At 33.1% G+C, this 22,423-nt stretch overlaps 1 protein-coding gene across 2 annotated transcripts in view; it reads left to right on the top strand.

Annotated features, from left to right (window-relative positions):
- LOC124368885 (short-chain specific acyl-CoA dehydrogenase, mitochondrial) overlaps window positions 1–14,715 on the top strand; it is a 31,026-nt gene extending 16,311 nt beyond the window's left edge. For both annotated transcript variants that reach the window (XM_046826384.1, XM_046826383.1), the window contains 4 exons: window positions 2,593–2,720; window positions 4,482–4,577; window positions 6,042–6,107; window positions 14,002–14,715. In XM_046826384.1, the coding sequence (XP_046682340.1) occupies window positions 2,593–2,720; window positions 4,482–4,577; window positions 6,042–6,107; window positions 14,002–14,145 (434 nt within the window). In that variant the 3' untranslated portion in view covers window positions 14,146–14,715. The remainder of the gene's footprint in view (window positions 1–2,592; window positions 2,721–4,481; window positions 4,578–6,041; window positions 6,108–14,001) is intronic.
- Window positions 14,716–22,423: the final 7,708 nt, after the last annotated feature.

Below are 22,423 nucleotides of genomic sequence, written 5' to 3'. Positions count from 1 at the left end.
CTAATTTTTATTATAGCTACATTATAAAAGATAAAAGCAAAAAAGTATAAAACAGGGCATTTTACTAAAAATTAGCGTATTTATTGATAAAAATGTATTCCTTGGCAACCGCGATACGCACGGAGCGTCCACCGGGCATTTTAAAGGCCTTTTGTGTACTAAAAACTCTCCAAGAGTATGACCTACAATATCGGATATAACTGTATTTGGCGTTTTGGTCAAAGTCTACCATTCTAATATATCTGTCTATGGTGTGAGAAGAGTTAATGAGTGACATGGGTTACTATGATGTAATAGTAGTGCTGTGATTTGTATTCTAAAGCGGCTTACACCATCTGTCAGTATATTTCATTCTTGTTGTTTGCTCTATTTCAAAACTCACTATTACCTTCTTGTAAACAAGCGTAAACAATAACACGTTATATCTCTTATGTTTAAATCGTCAAAAACTGTATTTTACTGGTTTACCACTAGATCTTTGTTTTTTACTTACTATGCTATTTTTGGTCTACTTTTAATTTTATGTTTGTTGCTGTGAATATGTGAAGTAACTGTTATATGTGTTGCTAGTTTAAAGATATATTTTAGTGTCCATTATAGTAAAGAATAGATATTTTACATATTGTTAACCCTGTGTAAGGAGAAAAATGTTATAGACCCCTGAGAAAACAATTATATTACATTTATTTTAGGACTATTTCTGTTGTAACAAACTATATTTTTAGTGGTCTAAAATGTTTGTTTACATTCTCATAATATCTTTAGACTTTGAGTGCAATAGAAAATATTGTACAACTTGATAAATTGAAAGTAGGAGGATAATTCATGGTAGTTAAATTGCAAAGTTTTACCTCTATGACTCAAAGAAAAAAAGAAAAAAAACAATCTCTTCAACTTGAATAACAAAGCCAAATAGAGATATTACCTGTACAAGAAAGTTATTTTCCATGACTTAAGTAATTAAAGGCATTAAAGCTAACTAGAGTGTGTCCACTATTCAAGAAAGGGGACAAATCAAATCCCTCAAGTTACCGCCCAATCTCCTTAATACCTATACTTGGTAAAATATTTGAATTAAACATTAAACAGCAACTTCATTTTTACTTTGTCCAAAATAATGTATACTGTCAAGAACAATTTGGGTTTATTCCAGGGGGAAGTACAATCAAAGCAGTAGAGACTGTAATTGATAATATTCTAATGAGTTTTGAAGAGCGTATGTCAACATCTGCTATGTTTAATTGACTTAACTAAAGCCTTTGATTGTATAGATCACAAAATGTTAGTGGATAAGTTTCACAATTATGAAATTAGAAATAATGAGCTTAATTTACTAAGGTCATATCTGAATGACAGAAAATAGATGGTTGTACAATGTAATGATAAATCTAGCTTTAAGAATATTACTAGAGGTGTGCCTCAAGGCTCGATCTTAGGTCCTTTTTTATTTGTAATGGCAGTCAATGATTTCTCATTCAATGTGACATGTAGGTCAGTGTTATATGCTGACGATACTACTCTGATTAACAGCACAAAACATTTAGATGAATTAATGGACAATGAAAATCAAACATTAAAAATGGCATTAGAATGGTTTGAAGCAAACTCACTTGTTGTAAATAGTAATAAGACGGAGAAAATAGTTTTTTCTTTAAACAATCTATTATTAGAAGAGAGTACTTCAACTGCTAAGTTATTAGGTATTTGTTTGGACAATAAGTTGGATTGGGCCTATCATATTGATTACCTTTGTAAAAAACTATCTAGAATAGTTTATCTGCTAAGAAAGTTAAGAAATTATGTATCTATTGAAACATTGTTATTAGTTTATAATGCCCTTTTTCAATCGCAATTAAGATATGGTGTAACTTTATGGAGAAACAGTACTAGTGCATAAAGAACATTCATATGGCAAAAAAAAGCGGTTAGGTCAATAAAAAATGTATCAGACAGAGAAACTTGTGTTCCTCTATTTAGAGAGTATAAAATTATGACACTGCCAAATCTTTATATTTACTGTTGTTTAGTAAGTGTAAAAGAAGTCCTCCCCAGCTTTACAATTAGGGAACAAGTACATGGGTATGATACGAGGAGGAAGTATTTTTTAGATCTTCCTCAAGTAAGATTAGAAAAAACTAGAGGTAGCCATATTTTTATGAAAATTAAACTGTTTAACAAATTACCACAAAATGCATGGATTGTACCTTTAAACAATTTTAAGAGAGTATTAGAGAACTGGTTCAAGAATAATGTTTATTACTCAGTCTCAGATTTCTTAAGCAGCGATATTACATGTTTATGCTTTTAAAATTAATATTCCTTGTGTGTCCCATTGATTTGTTAAATTATAAACCGTAATTGTTTGTATTCGTTTTATTTATTCGTGATATAGTATGTGTTTTATTTATTAACTTATCTGTATATACATAAATGAATATGCTGGCTTTGTCTATCGCTGTAATTAAGGTTGATGGCAATAAAATATTTCTGATTCTGATTCTAATGCCAACAGACCTGGAAAACTAAAAAATCAAATATATTTTCAATCTATTTAACAGTTTTATAATAATATTAGGAATTCAATGTTTGCAGATGCAGGACGTATTGGCATTGCATCACAAGGTCTCGGGATAGCTCAAGCTGCATTAGATTGTGCTGTAGATTACGCTTCGAAGAGACAAGCTTTTGGTGCTCCTATAAGTAAACTTCAAGCTATTCAGGTACAAATTCTCCAATTAAATATTACAACTTTGAACCAAAACAAAAATCTAAAATATTTTTTAATTAGATCTAAGTGTTATCTCTCATTAAATGCAGAGTGGTCACATTACATGGACAGTATTTTTCTCATGCCACTGGCACTAAAATAGTGTGCAGCAATAATGGTTAAATATTTTTTTCATCTCTTTCTACGACAATTTTGTAATTTGTATTTTTTTCTGAACTACTAAGACGGATCAATAGTACTGTAAGTTAACTCATCCAAAGTTTTTGAACGTTTTGACAACTTGATAGACGCTCCATGCTAAGTTAATTTCAGCTTCACCTTAAACCAGCAACCACTGGTTCTAGATAATTTGTAATACATGGCAAAACAATAACAAAGTTATATAAAATTCTTAACACTTTCAGGCATTACTGTCAATAACATTATCATGCTCCGTAGTTACTTCAATACTATTATCAATATATCTGTCAATATCATTCAGTTATTTCCAACAATATTAAAATATAGTGCCTTCCTAAATCTTCTCTCTGCACATTAGATTTTAAAGAAACTAATAATACATGTTTTGTTCTTTGTTTAAAACTTGTTATTGATAATTGATGATTTTAAGACGTTTGCTGCTAAAAATCCCTATATAGAGTTCCGTATGTACTGAAATTTTTTTAAATATATTTTTACTTACTTTTGGATGAAATCTGATAGAAATATATGAAAATTACTCATTATTCACATAAATTATCACTCTACCATTTTGGGAATGGGGTAACTGTGGTTACCGCTAGCTCCTGAGGACAGTCGTCCTTGCCAGCTGGTAACTCTAGTTACCGCTCGCACTACGAAACGCCCTTTTATGGCAGTGGGAATATTCCAAATGAATACATCATAGCTAAGTGAACTGTATTTTATTCATTTAGACAAACATAAACAATATTTATATGTAAATGTGTAAACCAAAATGAATGTAAAAGTTTATAAAAATGTGAAAAAGTTTATATACATCTCTGCTAACTCACTCAAATTCAGTTATTATTTACAAATATGTGGTGAGTAATTATAACAAAATATATTTAAATGTTTACCTGAAATGATTGTAGTTTACAAAAAATATTGTAGTACATAAGTTTATAAAAATATAAGAAAAAAGAAGAAATAAGTTTACTAAAATAAAATATTGATACAAATGTGTATATACATCCTAACCAACCCACCCAAAAGTCGTTTATTATTTACAAATACGCCTAGAACTTGGTTGTTGTACACCACTTGGTCCGGGGGAAGATCCATTGTGTTGCACAATGAATTACTACCAAAATAACTTTTAAAAAATCATTAAAAATAATGAAAAAGTCTAATGTGAAAAACGAAAGTTCATATAAAACGCGAGAAAAGTACCTACTGAGGAGCGAGAAATACAGCATTGTGATAGCTCGAGTGCTGGCCGCACACTGACCTCATTTCAGAACAAAGGCCCTGTGGTAACCAGAGTTACCGCCCGCAGAGAACATGTTAAAGGGTAAAGATTTTTTAACATTGCAATCGTTATATGAAATATAACGAATTTTGAAATATGATTATATGAAATAGAATACTACGTTTCGAGGATTGTAATCCATCCTCTTTTTCAGAAACATTTTTTGAATACCTTAAAAAGATGATTGATTCCAATCCATGAAACATAATGTTCTATTAGCTTTCTGATGTACCATTGTGTTACTGTAGAAAATTGTTTGTAATTTTTCATTGTTTGATGTAGCACAAGATAGCAAACATGGCAATGAGATTGGAAGCAGCCAGACTGCTCACTTGGAGAGCAGCTTTCCTTAAGGACAATAAGAAACCTTTTACCAAGGTAGGTGAATTGTGAATATTGAGTTTAGCTCTCGTTCACCTTCCTCTTACGTGCAGCATCTGAAATCTGATGCTGTTGCAGACTTGACTCCTGAAATCTGAAGTCATGTTTGTCTGAAGGGATCCAAAAACGGTCGGCGACGAAGAACAAATAAGCTCAAAACAAAACCTTCCACATCGTTTCGACTTCACATTCGTCGCTGACTGTTTTTGGATCCCTTCAGACAAACATGACTCCAGATTTCAGGAGTCAAGACTGCTGTGTTATGTGTAGAAGTCAGTTGTGTTTTTTGTCATTCCAATACTTTTTAAAACCCAGGGATCTCATAAAAACTATGACCATATGGATGATGATAACATTAATTTGTTTTGTATCTGAAACTATAATATTCTCTGTATGAAGATTGTAAGCTTGCTCTGCTGCAGTGACACTGTAGTATCTGTCTGTAGATTGGCAGATCATCCATAGGCACTTACAATGTCAGAAACGCCACCTGCAATTATATGGAGTTCTAGTTGGCACTATGACATTACGTAACATAGAGTCAATAGATGTCGATCTTTCTGTCACGTGTATACTGCCTGTACCTATGTAAACAAGGAATATTTTCGAAACAGAAGTAATAACTCTTGAAGGAGATCTCGAATTGTAATCTCCTGCAGATTGAATGATGCCCAGTACATTATGAGTATCGTGTGAGCCCAATATCTTTCAAACACCTAGCCAAAAATAGTCACATGGGGACAAATTGGGGTTGGAAGAAGAGAGTTCAAGAATTTGCCAATGTGGGCACTTTGATGTTTTTCATGGCTACTCCCATGGCTGATACCCAGCTCTGAAGCAATTTCATCAATTCTGAGTCAATCTATGATACTCACAAACTGCATAGATGTTATTGTCTCTAAAATTTGACCTTTGGCATTAATCATGTCTTGAACTTTCACGTTTTCTCATCCATTCATCATTCCCAAATAGCACTTGTGAGTGAAACTTCTTTAATTCAACGTCTTTGTTTTTTAATTATTTTATATGTTATGCAACGAGCATCTCTTGCTCATGTCTCTCTCTCACCATCTCTTACACAGAGATTTGTCCTTGTATAGTTTAATGAGATTACTCGGAAATCCTAAAGAAATCTCTGATATTTAATGTACAGTCTGAAATCAGTAAATATTTTATGTGGGTGTTTTGTCATAAACACTAATGACTTGTAGTGAAAGAAACACACAACTGTCCAATAATTTTAAATTTAATCCACAAGGCCTTTCAACATTCTTAATTTGTTGGACAATTGTGTGTGTTTTTTTTTTTTTTTTTTTTTTTTTTTTTTTTTCACTGAAACATTATTTCCAGTAAGAAGAGCTCCAATGAAATAGTGGAAATTATGCACTTAGTATTTTACCGTGATTTAATATAGCGTATGTAAATAACACATATACTTACACTACTAATGTAAATTTTCAGGAAGCAGCTATGGCCAAGCTTGCTGCATCTGAAGCAGCTACATACATTTCACATCAAGCTATACAGGTATAAAGATTTTCTATTTTAAAACCGTGTATGTTTTTAAGTGCTTTGAATGAAGAAACTTTTATTAATTGCATTTTCTGGCGTGCATAATTTATTTATTTTTCTACACCTAAATTGTCAGAACTAGGAAAGGAGTTTTTTATCTGCAAGTTAATGATTACTTTAAGTATTACGTGTCAAAATGCTTATTTATTATTAGACTATGCAGTTATTATTTTCAATGAATAATAATTAATTTTTTTTAAGTTACCATATTACAAAGCAATATAAAAGGATAACCATGGAATATATTACATTAAGTTATTAATTATCACAACTTATTTATAATAAGATCATTAATTATTACTTTTTCGTAGAATCAGTCTAGATTGTGTAGGAACATGACTACACAGGGCACCCACACTCTTTATTCCTCTCATACAAAAGATTTTCACAAACCAAGTCACCAGTGTGGAATTTCTCTCATATAACGTTGGTGACCATATATATTATCGGTAAATCTTAAGATCAGCGACTACCGCTCCAATCGCCATAATTTTTTGCATATTAACACAGATTAACGCAATTTCACCGAAAAAAATAGTCCCGATTATCGCTAACATATAAAAACCAGTTTTTCGGCAGTACAATGTTGGCAATACAAAACACATAAATAACAAGATTTTCGACTATCAAACTAAAACAATGGCCGGCCATGGTCGTTTTTGATGAGTTGACAGTAGTCACGCGACAAACAGGAAAGCTTCTGATTGGCCGGGCGGATCACGTGACCTATAGGACGGCTTCGATTGACCGCCAAACGGACAAACAAACCCACATGGACAAGGAATAATTAGTGAAGTTATTGACATGGCGTGCGATGGTTCTTGTCACACGCTAAAAAGACCCTAGCTTGCCTATTCAAAACTCAGATCACGCGATGCTTGCTCTTTTAGAAAAAAAATTAACTCGAGCTTGCAAAGTCCAAGCCCAGATCACGCCATGACTTCTTACACACACAAAACTCAGACAGAACTAACGCAGGTTTCATTACATTCAAAAGATAAGCGGCGCGTTTATCACTGATAAGATAAGACGAGTTTATACTAGAAGTAGTACCTGGACTACTGCCCTACGAACAAATAAGACCAAAAAAAACGAATAAATGCACTGTCAGTCAGGTTTTTTTTAATTTTATTTTTTTCAAATTTTTATTTTTTTTGGGGGGGGGGAGTAAATCGGGACTATTTTTTCGGTGAAATTACGTTAACCTGTGTTAGAATGCAAAAATTACGGCGACACCTACTAAATCGTTCACAGAAAGTTCATTGTGCTCAAAAGGGCTTCCATGGCACTATTAACTCGAATTCTATTGCATGTTTGGTTTTGAAACTATATTCTGCTGTAACCGATATTCCTGCATCTTGATATTTTGTGTTTCTAATGTGTTCACTCACTCGTATAGATATCAAACATTTCTTCTCCCCAATGTAGACTGAACCTCACCTACATGGAATTTCATAGACTTGCGTCATGGAGAGTTCTATCTTGTCCTTCACTGGTCTCAAACGGTTCTTCAATATTTTAACCGGCTTGAATACAGTTTTTATATTTTTCTTCTTAACTACCATTTGAAATTCAAATATTTTTACTCTCAGGTACCAAATTAATTTTTCATTTTGCAATGGAAATTGTGTTAGGGTAAATTTAAAAAATTAAACTACCATATAACATGTTAAAATTGTATTTTATTACCTTATATTTTCAGTAATGAGTTGCCTAGCAACAATTGAATTTATGCTCTACCAGAAAATAAAATTATGTGGATTGTTTGCTTGTCTTTCCTTTTACTTGTCACACAATTTTCTTGAATTTCTTCACAGCCAATATCACTACTTCTGTCACTCAAACTTTCATCTTCAAAGTTACCATCACTCATTTAATTTTTACTAGCATTAAATATGTTGCATAAAAAGTTAATAAAACTCTCAGAATAGATAGTGGCTTTGCCGCGATGTGATTTCAGATGGCAACAATCAAAACAGTAAACAACAGTCGATTTCGAGAGAGTCAGCCAGCTTCAAAGTCGAACATGTTATATTTTAACAGACTATTGATGTAATAGTATAGACAAATGCCAAAATAATCTATATCAGGAATTTTCAACTCAAAAATTAAACTTAGCTTGACGGGCGGTGCCCGTCATCGGTAATTGCCGATGCTAAATGATGACGGGTAATATATATCATTGGTGGCCAATGAGTTAATATCCTTCTATTTTAACAGTCATTTCTTGGATGTAAGAAAGATGTATTTGAGCTCTGGGAACATGACAACTGCATTTAAATTCCATAAAATTGCATTTAAATTCCCATTAAGAGTGGAGTTCAGATATTGCTATTTATAAATTGCCAAGTAGACTCAGATTGCAGCTGGCCGCAACGCGTGGGGTCAAACTAATTCTGATGTTTGTAATAAACTGCCAAAGTAACATCTCGAGTAAAATTCATAACACATCTTTAAACAAACTGTTCACTTTGAATTAGTTGTAATAGTTCTAATATGAATATTTTAGAACAGTGATACTGAGAAAATGGGCAACTTAACCCTTTGACTAGTAATCCCGTATCGAATTCGGGAGCGCACTACGTGCCACCTGCAATAATCCCGGGAGTAATGTGGGAAGCGCTATTGCGCTAAACAGTTTTCACACAACAATGTTTCATGATAAATAATTCTCGCCAGAATACGTATGAGATCTAGTAGAATGGATAAGAAACACTCTCAAATAGTTTTCTTTGTTCCCACTAGATAGCAGTTGGTATATTTATTTTCAGTTCCAATTTACCACCTTATGACAGGGTTCAGTCAGTTGTTCCAAGTAATCAGCAGATTCTAGTTCTGTTTGTGTACAATTTTGTCGTTATATCTGATGTATGTTTTAACCTTATTTTTGTGTTGCAGGTTGAACTTTGTATGTTTTATAAGAAAATACTGACAATATTTAAGTTTATATTCAAATTTTGTAAATAAAATAATTTTTTTCATAATTATAATAATTTGTGTATAAATGCATAAAAACAATTGCCATTGTTCAGTGATATAATACAATCAGTAACACTACGTTTCGAGATCTGCAATCTGATCTCTTCTTCAGGTAAATGACTGAACTAATGCATGACTACAACCTAGGTAGTCAATACTGCCATCATTTTCTAAAGTATTTGAAAAAATTAGCACTAAACCAAATTACAAATTTTTTAGAATCTAATTCAATTTTGACTTGTGATCAATTCGGATTTAGGAGGGGTCACAGTACATTAGGGGCCATTAATAAACTTGTAAATGAGGTGTCTTGGGCTTTGGATGGGTCACAGAGAACCATGGGTGTTTTTTGTGATTTGTCCAAGGCTTTTGATTGTGTGAACCATAATATCCTTTTAAAAAAGCTTAAACTGTACAGTTTTTTCAAATAGATCAATCCTGTGGATTGAATCTTATTTAGTTCATCGATTTCAAAGAACTGTAATTTTTAAAAATAGTGTAAAATCTAGATCTCGTTGGGAGGAAATTAAAGTTGGCGTTCCTCAAGGGTCTATTTTGGGGCCTCTACTTTTTCTTCTGTATGTTAATGATTTACCTAAAAATGTTTCACCAAAAATTATATTATATGCAGATGACACAACCGCAGTTGTTAAAGCAAACTCTCACTTTCAATTGAAAAATAAATTAAATCAAGCTTTTTATGAATTGGCATACTGGTTTAAGGTTAACGGATTGAAATTAAATCAAGAGAAAACTCAACTATTAAATTTTCGAACAGCACAATTAAAGGAGGGCTATAATAAGGATGTGATTTTCCACGGCCAACAAATAAAATTATGTGATAGTGCAAAATTTTTAGGTATAGATCTGGATATAAACTTTTCTTGGAAAAAATGTATTGAAAATATTATTAGAAGATTAAACTCGGCATGTTATCAAATGCTAGTGTTACGAAATTCAATTAATTTGGAAACTAGAATAATAATTTTACTACTCTTTCTTTTTTTTCAATAATTCAATATGGTATTGAATTTTGGGGATCATCTTCTGACTTTGATAAAGTTTTTAAGATCCAAAAAAAAATTATGAGATTAATGACCTTTTCATCATTTAGAACTTCTTGCAAACCTCTGTTTAAAGAATTAAAAATCTTATCACTTCCAAATTTATACATTCTGAAAACCCTACTAACAGTACAATCAAATTTTGAAAGCTTATCAAGTGATAACTTTGATCATAATTACAATACAAGATTTAAAGCTAATTTTCAATATCCCATACATCGACTGCGTCTGGTAGAAAAAACTCCAATATACACGGCAAAAAAAACTATACAATAAGTTACCTCAAAAATATAAACATTTAATCAATTCAAAAACATTTAAAAGCAAACTAACAGATTTTTTGTTGGAAAAAAACTATTATAGTGTTGATGAGTATTTGATGGATCCTGAATTTTAAAATTGTGTTTTAACATAGATTACATTAAATTTGTTACGCTGTCTTGACCTCTTATATGTATTTTTATTAAGTTTATATGTATATGTGAATTGTGATGTGCATATGTATGAATGTATATGTGTATGTATCATTATTACATTAATTTATGACAATGTTACCTGTTTCTATAGCAATGCTATGTATAAACGTTGACGTAACAATAAAGACTGATTCTGATTCTGATTCTGATTCTTAGGTAAATATAACATAACAGAGCTTTGTGACACGCATGAGTCAGGAACCTCAACAGCCATGTTGTGGTCTATTCCATGCACACAAACTCTAAAACACGCACTTAATAAAGACTAAACATTAATTATTGAAATGTCGGAAAAATTATGTTTCCTTCACAATCCTTCCATCCAAAAACAAACTTCAAACAATGAATTGATTCACTGTATGGACCCAGAACCAGTAAAAAAATCAAAGAACTTGAGGGCTTGCATCTTAAATTAGCGAAACACACTAATCATTTAACTTTTTTGCGTAAATGTGAAGTTGAAAACCTCATGCCTCTTGGGTTAACTCTAAAAACTCCTTTTCATTGTAGGAAAGCCAGTAAAATCTTGTCTTCTGCATCTAAATCATTACTTAAAGAGAGAATTGCATATCACTATCGTGAAAGTATCCTCTTCCAAAATAGTATTGAATGTAAAAAAACTTAATTAGAAACCTGGTTGGTACAAAATTTAATATCATTCTTGAAAGCATCCAAAATAGATGTAAACACTTTTCTGAAATAGACAAGGAAAAGAAAATCTCTATACTTGAAAAAAATAGGCCTAAAGATGACAAAGCGAATATGGATACAGGTAATAAAAATGTAATCAACCTCTCTCCTAAAATTCTCAATGAAGCGGACATATCAGTTTTATCAAAGGGTTTAAACTTTTCTTTGGAACAAAATCGGTAAAGGTACTGGATTTCGTAACTGGAATTGTATTTGCTGTTGCACAGTTATCTAAGGAACAGGGTGACCGGTTTCGTTGTGAGGCCAGTCTTTTACTCAGAAACATTTTTCTTACAAAGCCCAATTTTTGACAGTAGAGGAGAAAAAGGCTATGTCGATCCTTGGGAAAGACGACACTGTCAAAATCTTACCTACCAAGGAAGGTAACACTACTGTTGTACTTGACTCAGTAATATATAAAGAAAAGATTACAGAAACTTTAGATACTGGCAATTATACAGTTTTAAACAAAAGACCCAACTGATTCATTTGAAAAAAAAGTAGCAACACCTTAAGAAAACACAAAGCACATTTTTCAGGTAAATTCGGATTTAAATTAACTCTCACCATTTAAAAATCCCCCATATGTATGGCCTTCCCAAAATCCACAAACTACCATCCCTCTTTAGCCTATAATCAGTTCTTGCGATTTACCTTCCAGGGAATTGTTAAGAATCCCCCCTTGTGGGGGGGGGGTTGTTGTTAAGTCATTTTGGATATTTAAACACCATTGATAGGAAAAACTGACTCATCTATCAAAAACTCTATGGATTTTGTAGAGAAGTCAAAATTCCTTAAGTTGACAAACTGACAAACTATTAAGTTTTGACGTTGAAAGTCTATTCACAAATGTACCAGTTCCAGAAACTCTCAAAATCATTGAATCACGTCTCAAAGAAGACAAAACATTAAGTAAAAGAACTAAACTTCATGTTCCAGTAATTATGGAACTGTTAAAATTATACAATTAATTATTTTGAGTTATAGTGTAAAATTTACTGTCAAGATGAAGGCATGGCAATGGGTTCTCCACTGTCTCCTATTTTCGCCAATATATTTATGAAGGAATATGAGCAAAAAGCATTGGCTTTAGCTCAGTTCAAACCGAAGATTTGGTGGAGATATGTGGATGATACCTTTGTTGTTTTTCCTTTGGAGACACTAAATCGAATGAGTTTTTGTATAATATTAATAGTATTTCTCCTTTCATCCGCCTCAAAATGGAAGTGGAAATCCAAAACAAGCTTTCTTTTATGGATGTGTGTGTATTAAGAGATAGGAATGTCCTTAAGACTACGGTTTTTTTCTTAAAAAGGAGTGGCCTACTCGTTATTTGATAAAGCAAAGAGCTTATGCTCAGATAAAGATGGGCTAAGAGAGGAATTTAAGAAAGTTGAATCGGATCTTAGACACAATGGATACCCTCAATCAATAATAAACAAGTGCAAACAAAACAGAAGAATCATTCCTGAGCCAGTCAACCAAAATTGTAATAAACGTGCATTTATGTCAATCCCTTACGTACCGGGATTATCAGAGAAAATTAGAAGATTAGGTAGAAAATTCAACATTAGAACCGCATTTAAAACACACAATACTCTTAGACAAAGTCTCGTAAAAACAAAACCAAAAGATGGCACACAGGATCCTAAAATTGTGTTTACAGTATAAAATTTAGTTGTAATAGGGAATATATAGGTGAGACAAAAAGACCATTAAACGTAAGGATAAAATAACAAAGGAAACACGAGAAAAGGGATAACAGAAAAGTAAAAAATTGCACATCATTGCTGGTCCGAAGACCATCATATGAATTGTGATAAAGCTAACATATACATTGGGAACCTCATTTTTACAAAAGAAAATAATTAAGGCCTCATACTTTCACTGGCAAACCAACCGATTAGTCAGCCATCAGTTGAAATTAGGCCGCTTTGGTTGCCAATTCTGAAAAATAAATAATTATAACGTAAAGTATCAAACAGATTAGAATTTTGTAATAAACCAATGTGAAGTCACAGTATGGTTTTTAAAAAGTTCATTTAGCAAGAACCAATAAAAAAGGCCCACTCTTGTCCCTAGTTTTTTTCCCCCATCTTCTGACATGACAATTGCCATTTACTATTGATCTCTGGCCAGTTCTATTTGGTTGGCCGGTGAGTGCAAACCTATTTTGACCTGTATTCTGTAGTTCAGTTTTAATAATTACTGTTAAGTTTTTATGAAGTGCATATTTTAGAGTTAATGTGTATGGAATAGAAACACAACATGGCTGGGTTGTTGTGGTTCCTGACTTATGCGTTTCACAACACTCTGGTATGTTATGTTTACTTAACCTAGGTTGTAATCATGCATTAGTTTAGTTATTTACCTGAAGAAGAGATCAGATTGCAGATATCGAAACGTAGTGTTACTGATTGTATTGTAGCACTGAAGGATGGCAAATGTCCGGAAAAATCCTGTTTCCTTCACAATCCTTCCATCGTCAAAACCAAACTTCAAAGAATTGACAAGAACTGTTCTGAACCTCTTATTAATAAATAATTTAACTTGAATTTTGCTGCAGCTACTGATCTTAAATTGTGACTTCAACTGATATTTTATTAAATTATTTTATTATAGAACATTTTTTTGTGGCAGATTCTTGGAGGAATGGGCTACGTGTCGGACATGCCAGCAGAAAGACACTATCGAGATGCAAGAATAACAGAGATATACGAAGGCACCTCCGAGATACAGCGTTTAGTTATCGCAGCTAATGTATTTAAAGAGTACGGCCTCTGAATGTGACACTCGTTCATGAAAAGTCTCATCTGATCTTAGTTTAGATCTATTCTGTCTATATATAGAAAATGTTCAATCTTTTAGTTAAACGATTGTTTCTATATAGATAGTTATTATAGTTAATTTGATGAAAAACCTAACCAGTAAAAGATCCTATGTCGAACTGCCAAATACGTGGTGATTTTTAAGATTAGGGATTGGATTTGAGATTTGAAAATTCTTGATTACGTGTACACCCAAGTATACAATTTGTTTATGAATATCTTATGACAGCTTGTAAGATTTTAACAGAAGTTCATATTTATCCTGATAATTTTGTGGGGCCAAAATAAAAATCACTGCCTAGATTGTTTTTGGCATTGATTAAAAAAAAAATTGAGTAGTACTACCCTGTTCGAGGACATTCGTTTCTTCCTTGTGATAGGGACTTTGTAATTATCTAAAGGGCTTTGAAGAAACATGGCAGGCTGTACAGCCTTCACAAACTGACAAGAATAATAATAACTGCAAGCCTTACAAGTAAGTTTATTTAGAAAGAGGTGTAATCAAGTAACATTCAAAATTTCAATCAATGTTGGCAGGCATATTATAAAAAAAACTTGTGTTTCCAAAGATACTAAAGTCAAACATGACTGAAAAGTATGTTGGAATAAAGTCTTATATGCCCATCACTTATAGGCTTGTGAAAGGTGCTGTAATATCTGAAAACTTAATTGATTCATTGGCTACACGTACATATAAGCCATTAACTTGTTCTTCCAACAATTTGAACATGTGAGTTAGGATAAATGACTATTAAAGTCCAAAAACATGATTAACTTAAGGCTTTTGTCAACTACATCCCCAAGAAGAACACAGAATTTTACCAATTAGTACTAAACTAGCCAACGGGTGATGCAAGGAAAAATATTGGCACAGAAAAAGATTTTACCTAAATATTTTTCATTATAATGAACTTTTTGTTGGAAACATTTTTATACTATAAATGTTTAAAACCAGATAAGGGGAAAATAACATATTTATTAGAACATTAGCTGTAATTTTTATAAGAAGCCAATATTGTTCTAGAGTACTAGTTTGGAATATAATCTTGACTATATTGATTGCATTAGTCTTATGGATTTGTTTGGAGTGTTGTGTTTTTTACTATAGAATTACGACGATAAAAAGATAAAATAATTCTATGAATGTTTAGCTGTGTGAAGAAGGATAAAACTAATAATAATAATACTTATTTGTAATAGTAATACCTTTTTTTTACTGTTGGGTATATGTTCTCAGCTAGGCAGCTCGTAAGGTATTAATAGTCTACAAGTTTGATTCAAATGTTGGTTGGTACCAAATGGTAAAGTAACTGGCAAAACATTCAGGAATGCTCTAGCAAAGCTGGCAATCAATAACAGAGTAACACTCGGTTGGGTACCGGGTCATGAAGGTATTCATGGGAATGAAAAAGCAGACATTCTCGCCAAAAAGGGAGCAGAATCCACATTGGTGGGGCCTGAGCCAGGTTGTGGGATAGCCTTCTCCAACATTAAAGCTCTGGTCAAAGATTGGGAAAAGAGGACAAGACACAATAATTGGAGTAGAGCCTCAGGATTAAGACTATCCAAATTGTTTATCTCTCCTTACGTTAAAGGGTGGACAGCTCTCCTAGACCAGAATAAGGTGGATATAAGACTGATATTAGGAATGTTGACAGGACATGGCCCTCTAAGGAAGCACCTTATGAAGGTAGGTCTTAGTCAGAGTAAAGAATGTAGACTCTATGGAAAGGAGGAGGAGTCAGCGGAGCACATTTGGTTAGATTGTCCTGCCATCGTAGAGACTCGGAAAGGATACCTGGGAGCAGGCCCAAGGACATTAGAGAACAGGAGCCCTTAAATCTGATTGGTTTTTGAAAAAGCCTCGGTCTTTGAGGGCACAAAATTAAAGTAAGGGAGGCGCAAAGGTCCTTTTAGGACTAAGTGCAGGGACACAAAATTAAAGTAAGGGAGGCGCAAAGGTCCTTTTAGGACTAAGTGCAGGGACAAACTGTCCTTTTCCCTCAGGAAGGGAAAGAAAACTGGCAAAACAGAACCAGGTATACCTGTTGTGGGTACTAGGCCATGAAGGCTTCAAAGCCTTGGGAGTGCCAATGGCCGAGCGGTCTAAGACGTCGCTCTTTGAGTCTGAGTTAGAGATAGCGCAGGTTCGAATCCTGTCCGTAACCCTTGCACTTTTTATCAGTAACATTGGCCTTGTACTGTATCGATTCTACTCCTTATTCTGTTTGATAAGATCCTCGCACAGGCCAGTGGTCGATGAGGACGGACAGAATAAGGCATAAAAGGGTGGGGGAGAATGAAGGAAATGAGGACGCAGATATACTGGCAAGAAAAGGGGTAGGATCCACATCGACAGGTCCTGGAAATTCGTTTTGGTGTATTCTTTAGTTACGTCAAGAGGTTTGTAGAGAGATAGGAAACAAAAGTTAAAACGTGTTCAAGTGGCATAACTCCCAAGGATTAAGAATGTCAAAGCTATTCATAGACCCGCTGCAGGATCGCTAACGAGATAGCTTTGACCTTACCAAAAAAAATTAACTAAGACTTCTGTTAGGAATTTTGACAGGCCTTGGTCCTCTTTGGAAACACAGAAGACTAGGACTCTGTGCCTCAGAATTCTCTAGATTCTGCAATAAGGATGAGTCAAAAGACCACCTCTGTCCAGCCATCTCAAAAGTTGACTCAGGTGGATAAGAAAGGCTTTTCTTGAGCCCTGTGTTGTGAGAGAGGTGGACTCCAGAAAGCTAACTGAGTTCTGTTATACCTTGCACCTTGATGGGAAATAATATTTATGCTCAAAAGACCTCAGGTCACAGTGCATTGGGCGTGTTAGCCATACCTCAACAGGAAAAAAGGGTTATAAGTTAAATATTAATCTATCATAGCTCTAAGCAGCCAAGGTTTAGTCTGATCCACCATTTTGTAACATCTGCATTTATTTTTCGGTTTCGGATTATAAAATGAGAGAAATACGAAAGTGTGAGTCGATGTTTAAGCTTACATTGTAGATTATTTGTACGAATATGATTTAATATTGTGATTTCATAAAGTTTCATTTAAATTTTTTTTAATCGTATTTTTCATTTATTAAATGCTTCTAAAGCTCATATTTCAATATACATGACGATGACATATTATAACAGTATAGGAGAGATGGCTCATCCCACCCACCCCCCTCTCCAAAGAAGGGAAGTTAGGGGGCTCTCACAGTGAAAATTAAAAATATTTTTCAAATTATGACACAATTGTTGCTCTGTGTACAATTTATATGAAAAGTGTACATTGTGTGTGTTGTCTTGGAAGAGAAACAAATTTATTTATAACTGTAGTTATGAAGTTAAAACCACTAACATCCTACACCCTTATTGTGAGTCAAGTCATTTGTTAATACCATAAAGCTTCTTAGGACAATTTCAATAGTTGTTAATTGTTGAAATACAGAAACATGTGAGACTGATAAATTTAAAGCCATTGTGAATTATGTATATTAAGTATGTGTTTATAGTGTTCTTTCCTTTTTTATATCATATATATATATATATATATATAATTAATTTAAACCGTAGTTATTTAGTCATTTTACATTGTTCACAAAACTTTGAGAGCTTCCAGTTTATAATGATTTTATTTTAATTTTGATAAAGTATATATAATATGTGTGATATATATAAGGACTGAAAAGGTAACAGGATAGTTATGGACATATACCATCACTAAGTATTTGAAAATAATTCTCATTAATAGTATATGATATCAGATGTCACTAAACAATCCTGTTTACCTCTTCGAATCCACCATTATGAAAAGTTAACTTTAAACGAATACAGGGATTAATTAAACTCTTGACTTCCAGGAGAAAAATTCATGTGCTTTACATCAGGGGTGAGCGAGATTTAAAAAAAAGGGATTGAAATCCATTTATTATCGTTTATTGAATTGGTAGCGGGTTTACTGTGGACTTTCCGCACATGAAATATTTGTAGATTTATAACAACATTTTATTAATTTCAGTTTAGATAAAGGTAATATTGAAGTTAGCTTCTGAAGTTCCTGTCTATAATCGATAAATTACATTACGTATTAAGATTGTTATATCTAAGGCATGGAACCACCTTAAGCCCTTATAATTGGGCTTTATGCCTGTAAGGGCTACCTTTTGCGGGAATTTACATATTTGTAGTACATAATTTAGTAGTAATTATTGTTAGTTGTAAGTAATTATTGTTTATTTATAAACTTAATTGTGTTATTTGTTTAATTTCATTTGAAATTGAGTTTGTATATTCCTGCAATAAAGAGAGTTTTCTATTCTATTCTATTCTTAAGAGGGAACGCTAGCCAGTTGCCGATAATGCAGCTGATGATCTTTACTGCGTTAAAAATAGGAACGTCTCCAAACACATAAATGTTTTACTTCAGAAACGATTTTAGTGTCTCAATGCTAATGAATTGTTAAAAACACAGCTATCTGCTAATACTAATTTTTTTATTAATTATAGATTTTTCCATAACAAACTATATTTTGAATACAAATTACAAGCCATTAGTATTAACAGGTAATCAATCGTATTTATAACAATTCGTTAGCATTAAGGTACTAAAATATAAATTTATGAAACGTACATTGATTTAAGATGAATTACTATTTATAACTCAGTTTTAAACTTGATCCCCATGTTGCAGGGTCTCAGATACATGACCGATAGCTGACTAGAGTTCTCTCTTAACCCTTATAACGTCAGTATATCTTTTCACGACTTCCAGCAAACGGCACAATATTATAAATAAAAAAAAATTTTAAATGTGTAAAGTTCATTTTTATTTTTACTTTCTATAATTATGGTAAGTATAAAAAAGTAAAAATTTTAAAATTATCTTGTACGTACATATATTTATGGGACATTAAATTGTAGATATAAATAAAGTCAAAATAAAAGGCACACAAAATTTTACTAAACTAAACATTACCAGACAATTATATAAATATAATTAAAATAAATTATATTTATAATAAATTATATATAATAAAATTAAAAATAAATAAAAACCATATATAAACAGAAAACACGACGAAGGAAACCGACTCAGCGATGGTTAGACACGCACTACCTGAAGCCAAACTGCAAACAAAAGCGCGTGCGCTGTACAGCGTCTGTGCTGTGTGGCGGGGAGAGTGTCTAGACACCGCGTCTATTGTTTCAAACAATGTAACGCGACAGCTATATTTTGACACTTGACATAGGTCAATAACCCACACACATGGTTGACGCATACCGTTAGTGACATTGATCGGATTTAAAAGGAACTTAAATTTGCTATAGACGCAGTTTTGTGTCGATGCGCCGTACCGCGTCTTTGCCGTTTGGAGATAGTTTGTCTATGCGCCATACGGCGTCTGTGACGTTATAAGGGTTAATATTCTATACACTATACAAATAGAAATATTCATATCAGTCAACGCAAAACTTAAAAATGCACTTTTTTATACAAGGAAAATTTTATTACTTCGTTGTGAAGAGTGTACAATGTGTCAGTAGAAAATCTTACATGTACGTTTAGCTAACGTTAATGAATGTTTTGTCAAGATTTTAATTTAAAAAGATATGCTACTACTCAATATCTTGCATTTAAGATTTTCATAGACTTGACATTTCTAGGATTGACCAGTACAAACGAGATGGCACAATATCTCGCTTATCCCTCTCGAATTCCTCATGTACAGTTTTTACTTAAATATATATTATTTTCTTGTATGTTTACTGTTCTACTTTACTATGTTAAAAGATGTATTGATTAGTGTTAGTTGAATACTAATTTACACCATGAATTGCACGACTATCAGTATGCATGTAGAAGAGTAAATGTCTATGTATTCAAGTGAGAAATGTGATATGTAAGTCAAACACTTGTCTCAGCAGCTAACCAAAGTCTTGTCCATGTCCAACCCTTGAAGTCAAGAGATTTACATGTTTAGTTCCACAATATCAAGTATATTTCATAAAGTTAGTAAATGTATTGTTTAAAACTGTACATTATGCTTCAAAATCACGTATTTTTTAGTCTTTTTGTGGATTTTATATGTTGAAAAGAAGTATATTATTATACGTGTTATTGTGAATATCAATATACTTTATGAAGTACAAATATAATTTCTGTGTTTCTTTCCAATTATCCCTTTCACTTCCAATTCAGTCTATTCCAAGAAAGTTTTCTACAGCATTTCACTTTCTGTTCTGATCAATCTCATTCATTGTATTTGGAACCTTGTAGCCCATTAAACAGTGGATTAAGATAAGCAATGTATCAATAATATTACTAAATTTTTCACTGTTTGTGTCATCTGTGAAGTCTTTAAGAGTAGTGGACTGTATCAAAGAAATGTAAAAAATAATTTAAGACGAATATTTGGGTGTGATTAGCACTAACCTAAAACTGGAAGTGACGTTAGATCCTTTCCCTGAAGTGAGGCTGAATGACTAAAAATACTCACGTTGTAATTAATTGTATACAAAGTTCAATGCAATGCAGATAGAAAAATAAAATATTACTCGGATTTTGATAAGTATGTGAGCAGTAAGTAAGCATGCTATGCAAATGGATAGCAGAACGTGAATCGCCAATTTGCATTGATAAGCTGTTTAAGGCGCTTCTGGTGAGTTTGTAGGAGACTATTGTTATTTAATTTTGGCGATAGATAGCGTGATCAGTAATAATTGGAAGGCATCAGTTAAGCCAGGAGTGAGAAGATTGATTTGAAATGTATGATATGATGTAGGTAGATCTGTAAAGAAATTTTAAAATTAAAAAATATATAAAATAATGCCGGTAAACTGCTCAGCACCTGACTGCAAAAATATGTGGTGTAAACGATCCCATTCTTTGTTCGTCACATCACATTATGGCATTTCAGAGGGCATGCATGACAACTTTCGAGGAAGAAGTGACTTAAAGCTCTTTGCTGCCTCTCTTGTTTTTATTGACGGCCACAAAGTATACTAACTATAGATGAGCCACATTGAAAGCGACCTGCTCAAAGATTTCTTGTGCATGAGGGGGGGGGGGGCAGGAGCTTGACCACGCCCTCTTTCACTGCTTCATCTATTTCTTGCTGGTGCTTTGCTTCCCTTCGTTGGTTTGGAGCATCACACTATGGTCTGTTATTCTCGTTGTTACATAATAACAAATATTATTATTTATGTTAATAGTGCATTGCACCTATTTAATAATGTGTTAGTATGATTAGGAAGTATTTAACATATGTTTATTGTTAACAGCTGTGTTATTATTACCAGGTTTGTAAAACAGCTGTTATGTAACACATACCCTACAAGTGGCGACTGAGGAGTGGTTGATAAGGAAAGTGGAGGAGGAAGTGAGTCCACACTTCTCCCTCTCTCTCTCACTCCTCCCCCCCCCACCCCCCGCACTGTTCACTTAATAGGTTGCTTTCAAAGCGGCTCATCTATACTATAGTATTGTCATAACTGTGGCACTAAACATTTAGTTGTAAGCTATCTTGATGTTGAGATAATATTGTCATAACTGTGGCACTAAACATTTAGTTGTAAGCTATCTTGATGTTGAGATAATATTCTTATGTAAAGCATCATCTAAAGGCAAGTAGAAGAGTGTCTGATTTTATTACTGAGTAACATATTATCTGAAGGAAAGCAAAACGTTGAAGAGGAAATAGTTTTTATTTTCATGAAAAGTTAATTTTATTTTCAAAACCATTTTATAATTTAACACTGGTAATTCAAACATTGATTCCATATTTATTGTTATTATAAATGTTAAATGAGAAATCTCTTTTAAGCTAAACAGGCGAGTCGGACTTTAATATAATTAAGGAACCAGAAAAAAAATAATCTAATGGTGAAAAACTTCTGTAAAGACACCATGGGTCTACCATAAGTTGCCAACGATTTACCATCCTGTAAGAAAGAGTACTGAAAACGAATTGCAGTCTGACCCTAGGTAGAAAGGAGACCCTAGAAGTGCTCCTGAATACCCACTTACCTGAAGGGAGGAGGGCTTGCTCTCAGATAAAAAATGTGTTCTTTATCAGAGGTAAGAATCCTGTCGGGAAGTTGCTTTCAGGAAAACTCATCAGAAAAAGTTGGCTATTTTTTTAAAGCCTTTCAAATCACCAGGAGGACACAGAATGTTTACAACTTGTCTACAGGAAGAGATAGACTGGATAGAAACTACTACAATTACAACCATAAAAG

This window comes from Homalodisca vitripennis, chromosome X, assembly GCF_021130785.1.
Source record: "Homalodisca vitripennis isolate AUS2020 chromosome X, UT_GWSS_2.1, whole genome shotgun sequence".
NCBI lineage: Eukaryota > Metazoa > Arthropoda > Insecta > Hemiptera > Cicadellidae > Homalodisca > Homalodisca vitripennis.
Note: the sequence above shows the minus strand (reverse complement) of the source record. Positions and strands in the feature narration are given on the sequence as shown.